The 15,789-nt window shown below is 44.7% G+C and overlaps 1 protein-coding gene across 1 annotated transcript; it reads left to right on the top strand.

Annotated features, from left to right (window-relative positions):
• REST (RE1 silencing transcription factor) lies at positions 345-14,619 on the top strand. The gene is made up of 3 exons (XM_021397201.1): positions 345-1,391; positions 5,072-5,155; positions 9,120-14,619. The coding sequence occupies exons 1-3, from the start codon at positions 356-358 to the stop codon at positions 10,814-10,816; spliced, it is 2,817 nt and encodes a 938-aa protein (XP_021252876.1). The 5' UTR covers positions 345-355; the 3' UTR covers positions 10,817-14,619.

The following is a 15,789-nucleotide window of genomic DNA, read 5'->3' as shown; positions in this document are numbered from 1 at the left end:
GTCGGCGCTCGCCCTCCGTCCGCCGGGCAACGGGCGGGAGCGGCCGCCGTGACCTTGTCGGAGACGCGGCGCTGCCCCCGCTCCGGGGAGCGGGAAGCGGGGCCCTCTCCTCCGTCCCGGTCCCCTCGGGGCGGCAGTGCCCGGACAGGCCCCGCGGCGGCGGCGGGGAGGGCCGCTTTGTGTGGGCAGGCAGAAAATGGCCGCATGCCTGGCTGCGAGGGAGGGAGGGAAGGAGGGAGGGCTGCGGGGGCACGGCCCGGCTCCCCCGGCCTCCTCCCGGGGCGGATGCGGGCCGGGCCGGGCCGCGCGGGGCCGCCGGCATTTTGTCGGAGGGCCGCGGCCCCCCCCGGCCGCCATGGCGGGGCTCGGCCCGGGGCCGCGCTTGGGCCGCGCTTCCTTCGCGGGCGGTGTTGCCAAGAGGAGGCCTTCCCGCAGCCCGGCTGCTCACAGGTGTGCTTTTATTTTTTTTCCTCTCGACAGAATCGCTGCTATGGCAACTCAAGTGCTGGGACAGTCCGGTGGGAACGGCCTCTTTCCCGGCGGCGCTAACATCGGCATGGCGTTGTCCAACGACATGTATGACTTACACGACCTTTCCAAAGCTGAGCTGGCGGCCCCGCAGCTGATCATGTTGGCCAACGTGGCCCTGACGGGAGAGGTGAATGGCAACTGCTGCGATTACCTGGTGGGAGAGGAGAGGCAGATGGCCGAGCTGACCACAGTGGGCGACAGCAACTTCTCAGACAGCGACGCAGAGGGCATGGAGGATAGCCACGCTGCGGAGAGCGACCGTGACGCCTCAGAAAACGTGGAATTGAGCTCTCTGGAAGCATCCAGCATGGAAACCCAAGGCCCAGACGCTTGTCCCCCACCTGAGACTCCCAGCGCAGACAAAGATGTCCCACTGGAAGCCCCGGGCACTCCGGAAAGCTCCGAGGACAAGTGTAAGAGCCTCAAGAACAAGCCGTTCCGCTGCAAGCCCTGCCATTACGAGGCCGAGTCTGAAGAGGAGTTTGTGCACCACATCAGGGTTCACAGCGCTAAGAAGTTTTTCGTGGAAGAAAACGCGGAGAAACAAGTGCAGGTCAAGGAGTCCGATTCCTACAGCACGGAAGAGGTGGACTTCTCCAAAGGCCCGATCCGCTGCGATCGCTGCGGCTATAACACTAACAGATATGATCATTACCTGGCTCACCTGAAGCACCACAACAAAGCAGGAGAAAACGAGAGAGTGTACAAGTGTACCATATGCACTTACACCACCGTCAGTGAGTATCACTGGAAGAAACACCTGAGAAACCATTTTCCCAGGAAAGTATACACCTGCTCGCAGTGCTCCTATTTTTCAGACAGGAAAAACAACTATATTCAGCATATTAGAACTCACACGGGTAAGTCTTTAGTTTCTTTTGATTTAAGTATGGTAATGGTAGAGGGAAACTGAATGAATGAAGCAAAACGTGATACTTCTATTTGCAGAGTTTGTTCCACCCTGATAAGGCCTGTTGCTGTAGTATGTGGTGCTGTCAGGTTGTATCATGAGTTTGCTTTGAGCTCCAGTCTGCACGCTTCAGAGGACTGAGAAAATCTCTCATCCAGGGGCCTGAGAGGAGGTGAAGAACATCTTGCTTAGGGATTTAAAACTTTTTTTTTTTTTTTTAAGAGAGTGTGACAAAAGTGTGCTTGTGATGGTTGTCAGGGTGTGCAATGTGGAATCCTGGTGTAGCTGCCTCACAGCAGGAGCCCAAACTGCATTTGTTGGCCTGTAGGAAGCCCTCGGGGGAGATTTCGTCTCGATTTCCTGCCCTCTTCTCCCATCCATTAGTTTGCAATCTCAAGGAGAAGTGTGTGGCTCCTTTCTGCTATGATTTATACCAGATGGGCCCGTGTGCCAACAGGGCCTTGGGTTGCGCAGCATCTCTGTGAGCTGCAGCTAGTTGGGAAATACCATGCTGGATTCCTCCTTGGAAGGAAGAGTTCTCCTTGGAGGTTGCTTCCCACTGCTGACATCCACTCTGCTGACACACGTTGGAAGCGCCATGTTCTGGTGTCTGCTGTGACGGGGCCTGGAGGGTCTGCTCTGGTTTTCAGTGTGTTAATACTCTTTAACAGTAGCCATGTGGTGGTGTTTAGAGGTTAACGTTTAAAATTGCTCTTGCCTCAACATGTATGCAGATTCTTGTAAGAGATGCTGGGAAAATGGTTGTTCTCCAGTTTTCGTGGTATGTACTGTGGGATGTAGCGGGAAAGAAAACAGGCAAAAATGACCAAAGAGCAGGGGAAAGCTAAACAAACCCTCCTAGGTGTTGTGGTGCCTTACATCTGTCTTGGCTTTCCGTTCTCCAGTTAGCCTGGTGCTGAGTGCCCATTCTGACCTCTGAAAGCTCTCGGTGAGGTCTGCAGCGACTCACCCTGAGCAAGTTTGAGGAAACGCCATTCAAACTCTCCACAAGCTCCAAGAATGGCAATCTGAGACAATCAGAGAGGGAAACTGGATTCATTGCAGGGCTCGCTTCCCAGTGTAGCAGCCCTGGCAGAGGGCAGAGCTCTTTGCATGGGCAGTTGCTAAGCTCTGAGCTGATAAGTGCTGCTTTCTCAGGACCAGTGTGTTAGTTAATAGTATTTAAAAACAACAAAAAAAAGGTTAAACTATGTAGAATATTATCTATCTCCTCTTCTTTAACAATTAGGTTTTTGGTTCTTTGTTTTGTCATGTCTTCTCATTGTTTCAACTAAGCTGAGGATGAATGATGATTTCAGCACTTTTTGGTTCGCTCTGCTCGTTGCTTTTTCTGCTGGGTCGTCTTAGTTAGCAGCTGGCAAATAGGGATCTTCCAGCCGATTCTTGATTGATTAGAAAGCTCTCAAATACGCGGATTCATTTGGGAATGTCCCCTGTTTCCATTAACTTAGGTTTTGTCCCAGAGTGTTTAAAGCTAGAGAGTATTAGAAGAAAGAATGAGCTACTGGCAAGTATGCTGATCCACCAGGCTCAGCGCTTCGGCTGGCACTACTGTGTAATTGATTGCCTTGCAGACTGTTAACATAACAGCACTGACTGTAATGAAAACTGTCTGAATAATACTAGTGTCTTTGGGTTACAGTTTTAAAGGAGAAAACATAATAAAAATATCCGTTGGAAAGAAGCCAGATGCTGAATTCAGGTTGCTGATAAGAAAACTGGAGTTGTTTTTAACTTGATGTTCCTGATTGTTGCGCCCGACTTACTCTGTGTGGGAAGAAGCCTCTTTGCAGATAAATGTCTTCTACAGCGTTTGAGTCGGTTGTCTGAAACACCGGCTGTGCTCTGCTGCTGCAGGAAAGCATCTTTTTCCCCTCTGCCTTGGACTTGTCGATGCAGCTCACTAAAATGGCAGTAATATACTCCTTTCTTGTTCCCCAGGTTTGTTCTCTGCTGGTCGGTGAGCTGAACTGACTTACTGAGGACTCCCACAAATACCAGAGCTTATTCTCTGAGTGTCTTCTGGAGAGGCTTTTTTGATGGCTTGTTTGCATGTAAAGAGCTTGCAAAATGACAATAAGTCCTTTTGCAAATAGCACTGTAAAGCAGCCCTCATACAACGTAGCCACTTGTTTAATTTTCAAGTGGCGATAGCATACATTTTATATTACATTCATCTAGTATATTTCGTCTGTGTGCTCTATAGAAAATTCCCAGAAGAACGTCTTTGCCACGTTATTGAAGCTATCTAAAGATGTGAAATACGAAGTACTGGGAAGAGCACATGACTGTGTATTCCAGGACCTTTGGCCACGTATTGTAGTCATTGAAAAACACAGCCGTTCCTTTATGACAAAGCCCTACCCCTCCCTGGGACATGACTTAATTGTAACTGGAAAGGAGGGGGGAAAGCTCTGGTTGTTAGGGTGTTTTTACATTTAAGCGCTGATCTAATCAAGAGTGCTAATCTGAAGGATGTGATGGCAGGAAGAAATGGGCGATTTGCCTGCATTACAAAGCTCTCTCCTCCGGGCAGCTGGAGGTCTCTGCCGCTGCAGATAGAACTGGCCACAGGCTGTATACGGGATGTTTGCTGACGCCCAAGTCTCGGTGATTTGGAGAGTGCGTTGGTTGTACGCTTTGTCTGATGTAGGAAAACGCTGTAATATAATTCTGATCTTGTCTGGAATAAATACAAGTGAGGATTTGCTTTCCCCTTCCCAACTGCACTCCCATCCCTGCTCCAAACTAAAACGTGCTGTTAAAGCTTGTAGTGGGGACATGGCAGCCTCTGTCTCTCAGTAGTTTGAGGCAAAAATGAAACGAATAAACCGAAAACCCAATGCTTTTATCTACACCTTCCTACCAGATTCTAAAATTGACAGCCTTTACTTTGGGCTTGCCTTTGCTTGGAAAGAAATTACTGATACCTACACGAGCTTCTCTTGTGCAGACAAAATTTGTGGCAGGTTAGTTTCCACTATAAACCATAACTGCAGGTGAAGGAACTGGAGTCTTCAAAACGTTGCTGCTATTCTTGAGCTATTGCTGGCAGCACAGTTTCACTGAGCCAGGCATTGAACTTTTCCACTTCCCAGGCTGATTTCTTTTTGCCAGCAAGAGTTCATCAGTATGGACTCAGTCCGTATCTACACTTGTGTTCTGGAAAATGCACTTCTGAGATACAGGGGTAGTTTCTTCCCCCATCCTTAATCCACATTAAACATGGAGGTGAGGGGAAGGAAAAACTTGGCATCTTTTGTGGGTCTTCAGACTGCTGGCAGAAAGTACTGTAGAAAAATCAGCTCTAGTGGCTTAGGAGTTCCTAGAGGTAGCTGTTCCAGTCACCTTTTGCCTGAGAGCTGTCTGACCCCAGGTGGACGTGAGGATGTGCCTCTCCTATTCTGCCCCTTCGCTGCCCTCGGTGTGACACATACTGGTTCAGCTGAGGCATGTTCTTTTCACCATGGCCCTGTTCTGAGAGAGAACGTGTTTTCAGATACAACTTGGAGTTCTGTGACAGCCTGGCAGGTATGGCTCAGGAACCAAGGATGGGAGTCATTTGTGTTTCAGTAGTTAATTTGGTGGTGTTTTATTTTGTTTTTGCAGGAGAACGACCCTATCAATGTGCTATGTGTCCCTACTCCAGCTCTCAGAAGACCCATTTAACCAGGCACATGCGCACCCACTCAGGTTGGTAAGCAGCAGCAGCATGACTCAGAAAAAGGGGTGGTTCTGTGTGAGATGAGGTTGTCATCTCATCCAGAGCCACCTGAGCTTTAGCTACCTTTCTCTTTTTTAACAGCTAAGGTTTTTCCTATCTGCTAAGGAAGTATGTCATTAATAAAAGCGGTGACAGGGGAATACATCTTCTTTTCCTTTGCTATCCAGGTTGTATTCTGACATTCATAGGACCACTCTGGTACTTTTGTAGTAAATACAACATTGTGATAATGTATGAGCAGACTCTTGTTTTCTATCTGCTGCCATAGATCAGTTCAAATCAAGTAACCTGAGAAAGGTATGGACCTCCGAGAACCTCCCCTGTGATGGTTGTGATTTTATTTCATCCAGCGTGATGTTGAATGACCATCTGAGGAAATCCTTATTTTTTGTTTAGTATTACAAAAAGATTCAAAATAGTGCCTGATTCTTGCAAGGAGACACAGAGGAGGAATAAGCAAACTTAGAATTCTGAGTGATATGATCTTGTGGTACGAAAAGCCAAATTAGCAATTTTCACTAGCCTTTTTGTCCCATCATTGGTTGTAAAGCTGTCATGTTAAGAACTCCCTTCTCTCCTTTGCTCTGTTTCTCCCATGAGTCTTTTTTCTTTTTTAATGAAATAATGGCATTTTTATGAGGTTTTTATACCCATAATCATGCTAGAGACAAGCACAGTTGTTCTTGGTAACCCTCTTAGGGGAGCTTAGGTGGATCTCAGCCCATGCTCTTGGTTTGCTAGTATGTGAACTGATCAGTTCTAGGTGAAGTTCTAATCCTATCAAACAGTAATGAAAGCATCCTGAACAGTCATTTCAATTTCAGTAGCTGAGACAAGAAGGCAGTTTTAATTGTTTTGTAATGGGGGTTTGGACCCATTAAAAATTGGCAGGTCATTTGAAAACGGCCTGTATTTTAGTTTGAGACTTTTTGAACTGAAGCATTCTGCTTTCAGAAACAAAAAACATTTTTGACTGCACATCTGTGCTAAATATGAATTTGTAAATGGTTTGGAAAACATTGTGTCTGGAAACTGCTTTTTGATCATCTTCTCTTGTCTGTGCAAAGAGCAAATCTGTGCAAATCTGAAGGAGATGAACAGCGTGATTTGCCCTTGGTCATTGATTTCAAGGTCTGGGAAGGAGGGTGTGGACTGTGCTGACAGGAGTGAGATTGCACGTGGGACACTTGCTGTCATAAAATCATAGAATGGCTTAGGTTGGAAGGGATGTTAAGGATCATCTAGTTCCAACCCCCTGCCATGTGCAGGGCTACCCCCACCAGATCAGGCCACCCAGGGCCCCATCCAGCTTGGCCTTGAATGCATCCGGGGCATTCACAGCTTCTCTGGGCAGCCTGTGCCAGTAAAGAATTCTTTTCCTAACATCAAACCTAAATTTCCCCTCTTCTAGTTGAAAACTATCTCCCTTCCTCCCCCCCGCCTTGTCTTGTTGCTATCAGACCGCGTAAAAAGTCAGCTATCCTCTTGCTTATAAGCTCCCTTTGAGTTCTGGAAGGCCACAGTAAGGTCTCCCTGCAGCCTTCTCTTCTCCACACTGAACAAGCCCAATTCCCTCAGCCTTTCTTAGGAGAGGTGCTCCAGCCATCTGAGCATCTTTGTGGCCCTCCTCTGAACCTGCTCCAACAACTCCGCAACTTTCTCATGCTGGGTCCCCAGGCCTGGACACAGGACTGCAGGTGGGGCCTCACAAGAGCAGAAGGGGACAATCTCCTCCCTCAACCTGCTGCCCACCCCTTTTCTGATGGATCTCAGGATACAGCTGGCCTTCTGGGCTGCAAGCACACACTGCTAGCTCATGTTCATCCACCAGTACCAGCAAGTCTTTCTGGGCAGGACTGATCTCAAATTCTTTTCCCAGCCTGTACGCTCACTGGCCTGTAGATATCCTGGTCTTCCTTTCTCCCTTTCTTAAAAGTGGGAGTGTTGTTTTCCTTTTTCCAATCACTGGGGACTTTGCCTGACAGCTGTGACTTTTTATATATGATGGAGAGTGGCTTGACAACCATATCAGCCAGATCCTTGAGAACCCTGGGATGTATGTCATCTGGCCCCATAGACTTGTACAGATTCAGTCTCATGAGGTGGTCTCGGTCTGCTTTTACACTGGGAGAGATTTTGCATCCCCTTACTCCTGCCTAGAGGTTCAGGGACATGAGAGGTGTAGGAAGCCTGACTGCCAGTGAAGACTGAGGTGCAGAACTCATTGACTACCTCAGTCTTCTTCATGTCTGTTGAAGCCAATTCTCCCTTCTCATTTATCAGACAGAGTACACTCTCCTTTGCCTCTCTCTTCTGCCCAATGTATCTAAAGAAACCATTCTTGTTATTTTTCACATTCCTTGACAAGTTCTGTCCCATCTGCGCCTCGGCTTTCCTGCTTTTGTGATCACATTTCTATATGCCTGGATGGCATTCCTGTATTCTTCCCAGGGCATCCATCCCTGCTTCTACTGCCTGTGCTTTTCCCTCTTGTTCCTCAGCCTGACCAGTAGGTCCTTGCTCAGCCATGCTGGTTTCCTGCCTCCTCTGCTTGATCTCTTATGCAGAGAGCTCTTATCCTCTCAGAAGGGTGTTCTTAAAGTGCTGCCAGCTCTGTTTGGTTTCTCTGTCCCTAAGGACAGTTTCCTAGTGGATCAGGGGATCTCATCCAACGATTCCTTAAACCGCCTGAAGGTGACTCTCCTGAACTTGAGGGTCCTGAGTCCTCTCTTTGCCAAGCCTGTGTTCCTCAAGATCATGAACTTGACCAGGGCATGGTCACTACAGCCCAGACTACATCCGATCTTAACCTCTTTAATGATCTGCTATGCACTGGTGTTTTATTAACAGCCAAAGTTAAAATAATCCTACACTAAATAATAAAAGAAAAGCTGCAGGCAGAAATGTAATGTTCTAGACTCCTAAGCAAGCATCACACATCCTCTTGCCAGACAGGTAGCACAACCATGGACATAAGGGTCTGGAATGACTTTTCAGTATACCTAGGAAGTGGCATGAGTTAGTTTTGGAGGTCAGTTTTTAGATGCTGGTTCAGATTTCAATAGCACCCATCAGCTGAACTTGTATAGGCAAAAAAGTTCTCGAAGTATTTTTGGACCTGGGTTATTGCACTGAAAATGTTTTTCCTCTTTGCTTTGGAGTGTAAATGGAAAGCTGATTCTGCTGCACCGGTGTGCGCCAAACCTCACATTTCAAAAACACTTGTGCATGCAGAGACATTTCAAAAAATGCAGCTTTCAGTAGTAGTAACATGATGGCTTTAGATTGCCTAAGTATTTCTTGCCAACAGTAGCCTGCAGCCAGCCCATAATGTGACGTAAATGAGACACTGATGAACTCCACTGAACTGAATTTAAGAGGCAAAAAAGTCTTTGAAGTGGTGTGTCTTTCACATGCTCTGTCTTTAGCTAGCTTATTTTCCCTTACTTCCTTTTCAATGCAAACATGAAGTATGCTAAATCTGTGTAAAGTTGGACTTTTTTTGAAACGTTTGTGTGAAACTTCTATTCATCAAATGTTACATTTCCATTTTTCTACAATGCATTCAATGGACCAGTTGGGTATGGATTCCATTTGGTAATAGTACTGTAGAGAGATCTCTGCCGGTATGTATGCATAGCCAGAACTTGTGACTTTGTTACTGCTCGTTTGGTTGTGGATCCCCTTCCTCCCAATCCTTGCCCCTTCTCTTTTTTTTTTTTGTGTATTGTTTTTGGTGTCTTGTGAATGTGTTTGTGACTTGTGGATTTCTTATGTTGATTACATATAATTTTAAAGGCGCATGGATATATATATATATATCTTCTTCTTTTTGAGTTTCATATTTCTGTGCCTGTCTTAGTGCAAAGTGATTTCCTTCCCACTCCCGTGCTTAATAATCACCGTAATTCCCTTCCACCCTTCCTTCTTTAGGTGAGAAGCCATTCAAATGTGATCAGTGCAGTTACGTGGCCTCAAACCAGCATGAAGTAACTCGTCATGCAAGGCAAGTTCACAATGGGCCGAAGCCTCTGACTTGCCCGCACTGTGACTACAAAACAGCCGATCGCAGCAATTTCAAAAAGCACGTTGAGCTCCACGTCAATCCGCGCCAGTTCCTTTGTCCTGTTTGTGACTACGCGGCATCTAAGAAGTGTAACCTGCAGTATCACATCAAATCCAGGCATCCCGATTGTTCGGACATCACCATGGATGTTTCAAAGGTGAAGCTACGGACTAAAAAGAGTGAAGCTGACTTTTCTGAGAGCGTCGGTGACAAAGTGGAGAAGGAGCAAACAAAAGGGGATTCACCCACAAAGAAAACTGAGAAAACTGTGAAAGTGGAGAAAAAAGAGAACTTAGCAAAGGAAAAGAAGCCAACGAGCAACGTTCCTGCACGCCAGGTGACAACCAGAAGTCGGAAATCGAGTTCAGAAAACAAGGAGGTAGATATTAAAACTGAGAAAAATACTGAGAAACCGTGTAAAACAAAGAAGGTCAAAAGAAAGGCAGAGGCAGAAATAATTTCCTCAAATCAAGAGCCTGCAAACGATACCGTTGTAATGACAAAAAAGAAAAAGAAAGTGGAAACTAAACCCAGAGACTGCCAGGAAGCTCAGAAAAGTGATGATGTACCAGAGGCAGAACCTAAAAAGCAAAATTCCTGCCTTAAGAAAAACAGGAAAAAGAAAGCTCTGAAAAGTAAGCACAGTAAGAAGAGCAGTAGACTTGATGAGGAGAAGATGGAAGAAGAGGAGGTGGTGGACAAGTCTCAACTTATGGAAGAAGGCAGATGTGTGAAACTTGACAGTCTGAGCAGTGAGCAGGAGAAGGAGGAAGATCCTGCCGGTCCAGCATCATTAGACAATAACGTTGGTGATACTTGCAAGGGGGAGAGTGTCGGTGCCAAAGGAAGCTGCGTACAAGAGCCAAGACAGCTTTGTCAGTCAGCTCAGGTTGCGGACTCAGAAGCTGAGGTAAAGGATCAAGAAATGCCTGCTGCAGCAGGGGAGAGCAAAGACGCTATGTATGAAAAAGAGGAGAGAAAGGTGGATACGGGGGAAGACTCAGAAGAATCTCCTCATGCAGTGTCTTCTGAACAAAGTCTGGATGTGCCCGTGGATGTACTACCGGATTTGGAGCCCGGGAAGGAGCCAGAGGAAACCTGCTTGGCAGAAACTGTGAGTAGCCCAGACCCGATAGACCTGACTAAGACACGCATCCTAGAGACAGAGCCACCAGCAGATGCTGTGGGTGCGCCTGTGCCCCCAGAAGGGTGTACGCAGAGCCCTGAAGTAGCTCTGGCCTTACCACCTCTGGATAACGCAGCAGTGAACGAATCTCAGGAAATGGATGAGGATGAGGGCATCCACAGCCATGAAGGCAGCGACATAAGTGACAACATATCAGAAGGCAGCGATGATTCGGGGTTAAACGGTGCTCGCTCTGTACAAGAGGAAACCAGTCCGAAGACATCGCAAGGAGCTGCCAATAGCACAGCAGTCAGGGAGAACTATGTGTGCATTTTTTGTGACCGCTCGTTTAAAAAGGAAGGTGAATACAGCAAGCACCTCAATCGCCACTTGGTCAACGTGTATTATCTTGAGAAGGCGACAAAAGGGCAGGAGTAGAAATAGCTGTGGTTCGGAGGCACGTGTATCTTTTGTAAGATCTTATACAGCTTATGTACAGATATTGTAGATTTTTTTTTTAAGCATGGTTTTCTTTAGTGTCTGCGTTGGGATTTTTTTTTTTTTTAAGCTGAAAATATTTTGGACAACTTTTCGTTTAATGACCTCTTTAAATATTGGATCTCTTCATTAAAGAAGTAGGTAGGGTGTATGAGGCTGTGTCCTGTAAGGTCTGTCTGCTTATAGTTTGTTAGCTGATGTGTTTGTTTTCTAAGTTGAGCTTTAGGAACAAGACTGTAGCTACCCATACACAAGTTGGATGTTTATAGAGCCACTGGCAGTTGCTTTTTGTTTTAGCAGCCAACTCCTCTTTCCCCTCTCCTCCTTTTGTTTTAGTTCTTCTTAATGTATCTTGGTGTTCAAAGTGGTAAAAACTACTCAATGCTTTTTCTACCAGGAAGATAGCTTCTATTACATAAAAGAGCACTTTGTAAGACAAATCAGTTGGCTAGCGATGAACGTAACTGTTTAAGATAATTATAATTGTGAACGTACATTTCAGATCCCCTTAGTGTGAACAGTGAGCCAAAATTTGGGGTTAGTCCTTCCAACTTTTGATTGGAGAACCTCTGTCTTGATTAATATCTTATTAACTGTTACATGTCATTGACTTTGTTGGGGGGGGGGCAACTTTGTTAAGTTTTTGCTTTTTTGTTGTTGTGCTTTAAAGGCTTAAAATGTTGCACATTGTTTTTGTTTTTACCTATGCAGATAAATCCTTTAGAAATAGCTCTTGTGCAGAACACGTACACTTTATATATGCATGTTGGATTTCGTTTGTGTAAGCTTTTCTTACTTTGAACCATTCAGATTCACTGCTTACCATGGGCCGGTTTTCTGTGACGCTCTTTACTGCAGATTTTTCTTCTTTTCATGTGGTATTGCTAGTTGTGCATAGAATTATGAGCTGTTTGGCTGTGTATTTTTGAGTAGCTTTAAAATTTTATATAGTTCTTGAGCAAAAGGATATCAACGCAGTTTCAAAACACTATCTTATAGTTTTTTTTGTCATAGAAATGCCACTTCTGATATTTTCCATACTTATACAGAGTAATACATTGTAATTTATAGTTTGGGATCACCGGACAGGAAGATAATCACTGTCAGTGAAAATGATCTGCAAATTCTACAAGCCCAGATGTTGCTTGCTTTTTTTTTTTTGTCTCTATTTTAATTTCAATGACGGACAGCAGTCAAGCTTCATGAGCTTAAAAAAAAGAGAAAAGATTACCATAGATGTAATTATGGTTCCTCAAAATCTAACATCTCACACACTGAAAAACAACGATAAAGCAACTGGCAAGCAACAAACCTGGCATTAAAGGCTGTAGGAATTCCTGTTCCTTATTCATTCAAGTTTCATTTAATAGAATCATCCTGTTTCCTCAGAGAGAGATCATCGGTCATGTAAGTGATCAGGTCATGATCTTGGGTCTATATGCAAGAAATATCATACCGGGAGTTTTTAATTCTAAAGAGATTTTCTTCCTGCACACACAAACATGAGAGAGATTGCATGTCTGCCAGTGGCAAAATGTGAACACAATCCAAATGAGCAGGGAAAAAGCAAAAGCCTCCAGTCCCATCTGCGCTGCAGAAGACTGTCTTTAGGTCTCTTGTCAGGTGCAGCAACTGGGGGTGGCTTCTCATCAACTCCAGAGGAGCAGCTTTGGAGGCAGGTGTTGTTTGCAGAGTGGAGCTGAGGAGTTAGTTCAGTATTTGTCAATGTGTTTTAGGTACTCACATGTGCATTCTGTGAATCTGTTCTGTGAATGTAAGTTTCTGGAGCAAACCTCATTTTTCTCTCCCTGTCCCCATGTCATCTTCCTCCTCCCCACCTCCCAACCCCCCCCCCCCCAAGCAAACCTTGAATGAATAGAGAACAAAACTATGTTGCTTCTCCTTTTGGGAGAGATTGGTAATAGGAGGCCAAAGATTTGAGAGGGAGGGCATCCCTCATGGCAGAAATAAATTGTATAGTGAGTTTTCGTTTGCTTAGATAGCATTCAATCCTTACCTTGGCTGTGACAATCACTGGCAACTGAAGATCGAGTTGCAACTATATTTATGCTAAATGTTAAGAAAACAAAAGTTGAGTTGTTTTCCTAAACAACTGGTTGTAATAGTCTTAGATGTATTTCTTTTTTTTTTTTTAACGGTGTTTCTTTTATATGTAAATGTTGCCAACATTTGTGAGTAACATGAGCAGATGCTGGAAATTCCAGTACCGTGCAGAGATATTATAGCTCCCCTTATATCCTTGTGAAGAGCCTTTGCCATCTTATGAGAGACTTCAAGGACTTCAGCTATTTTCAGATAAACTTGTGGACTGGCCTGATAATTATTACGTTTTTTAAATGGAAAATGTGGTGCTGACTGACTTAAAATGTCTCTTGATGAGATAAAAACAAGGGTGTGGTTTTCTGAGGTACTCCACTGCAGATTTTTGGGAAGTGGTCAAGGTTTTAATGCTTGATCTAGCAAGAATTCTTTGAAGACAGCAGTGTTCCTGTTAAGCAGTGTTTCCTATCATAAGATTAGGAGCTGAAAATAGACTATAGAAATACAAAGAAGAAAAGTCTGTCTGAGACTCTTAGCAGCAATATCCTGAAATACTGTTGGTCTGTTACAGTGTTGGAATTCTCTGCTAGCTTATGTCCAAGATTTGGGAGTATGTTATGTTAAAGCAGCAAAGATGTACTGCATCGCATGTACCTAAAATGTTAGAAATTGCTAATATTGAATATTTTTATTGGAGAATGCCGATTAGGTAAGCCATCAGAAATGATAGTTTTGCTACGATGTACCTCCCTTTAAACAGTGACTTCTTTGTCCTTCTCAATATTCTTAAATTATCTTGCGTCGGTTTTGCCAATAGTAGCGTAATAACCGTAGGAGTGTTCAACCTCAAATGCGTGGGTTGAAGAGTTTAGCACAATGACAGCTCTACACTGCCAGTCCTTGGTTCAGCAACATGGCGTTTTGGGTTTTCATCTCTATGGATCTATACGCTCAAAGTAACTGCCTTGAGAAATGATCTAGACGTGGGTAGCTAGGCATTTGTAATTCATTGCATTGTAATCACAGTTGGACTAGATGGTCTTAGTTGTCTTTTCCAGTCGTAATGATTCTGTGATTCTATAATTGCTATTTCTGGATTTTGATGATCTAGGCTGGACCTTCATTCACTGAAAAAAGAAGAACATTTGACATCTGACAGGCCAGTTAAGATATGGTAGCGTCATTGATTTCAACAGATTTAATATAGCTGAAAAGTATTAACCAAATTCAAGAGTTTTCTTGAATGGCAGTTGTGTAGATAAGTGGCATGCATATTAACGGAATCCAGATAGCTAATGGAATTGTTTCATGTGTACATACGTTTCTTCCCTCTGAAATTATCCTAGTTAACAAACTTTTGTAAGCTGGCACGGAGTTGTGTTTATGACGTTTGGTTGCACCATGTTTGATGCTTTTACAGTGCAATACTTGTATTCTCTGAATAAAACCAAAGGTAATTTTTTTTTTTCATGGTCTCTACTGTAGTGCATGACGGCCTTTTCTACGTTTTTAATAAATGTAAAACAAGCCAGATCATACATCCTGTTTTCACTTAAAGTATGTTTTAAGTCTTTTGTTCAAAATGTAGTGTAAAGTTAAACTAAATTGCATTATATTAACCCTTTCAAGTGTATTTTCCTAAGCATAGTTCTGATTAAATAAACTTTATTATGGAACTTGTAGCTTCTATCTGCCACTTATTAATAGCTACAAAAAATGTTTTTAATTAAAGGGGCATGTTCTGGCTTAAAGTCTTACAGATAGATGCGTGTGAAGTTTATGGTATAGCAGGAGCAGGAGTTGTTCCCAATCCTAACTGTGGGCTGCCATGAGATGCCCTGAGAGCACGGCATAGAGGTGGTAGGTCTGGGTACTTGGGTGCCTCTTTGCCTTTGCTGTCTGAGTTAATTATTTCAGACTGGTTCAACAGAGGAGGCCCTGCCCTTTGTACCACCAGCTCATGCTTTTCACTCTCCAGAAAGGGACAAAATGAGGTAAAATACAATAGAAATGACATAAGTAGATTGCCGATGGGAGAAACCGTTTTCCCTTAAACCTGCAAGGAGGTCATCTTCATCTTCGACTAGCTTCTTGCGCTGTGGCAGAAAAGAGGGTGAAACCTACCAGGTTGAAAATGTGCTACTTCATGCTGACTGCTGCTTTATGCTAAGTTGCTTTTATTTTGTAGGTGGTTTTTTTTTTTAACAGAACTGAGTAGACAAGCACAAGTGCATGTCTATGGGGTACCTCGCAGGCCAGCCGCAAGTCAATTCTGTGACACTTTTGGACTCAAGGCAGGCAGCTGCACCAGTCCCTTGCCCACAGGTTGGTGGAAGGGGCTGCACAAACCCTTCTTAGCGTCCTTCAGCACAGTCCAGGGCAGCACACTCCAATGGCTGTCGTCTGCAGCAGCAGCTGTGCTGGAGGTGAAGGGACAGAGGAGTTCTGTGGTTGGATTTCCATCATAGAGAGCTGAAGGAGAGCTGAGGCAAAAACAGGGAAGATGGTGAGCAATCTCAGGGTGAGGAAGGGCAGGGACATGGGCAATGGGCGATGCCCTGGATGGGTTACCAGGCAGCCAGGACCACCTCCAGAGGTGCATGCACCATGAGTGCAGGTGCAGATAGCTGCAGCCTTAAACAGGAAATTGGAAGGTGAAACTGCCAAGGGGCACTTCTTAAGTGGAGATTTCAGGAGCATGTGCTTTCAGCATAGCATTTGTTTGTGTGGATAGGAAGCAGATACTTGAAACTTCTGGTCCATTAGGCTTGCAGCCCAGTGCACCTCTCCTGCATTACAGGCCATTTTGGGAGGATTAACAGTGGGCAAAAATAAAAAGGTGATTTCTGCAT

Source organism: Numida meleagris, chromosome 4 (assembly GCF_002078875.1).
Source record: "Numida meleagris isolate 19003 breed g44 Domestic line chromosome 4, NumMel1.0, whole genome shotgun sequence".
NCBI lineage: Eukaryota > Metazoa > Chordata > Aves > Galliformes > Numididae > Numida > Numida meleagris.
The sequence above is the reverse complement of the archived record's forward strand: the minus strand, read 5'-3'. Positions and strand labels throughout refer to the sequence as shown.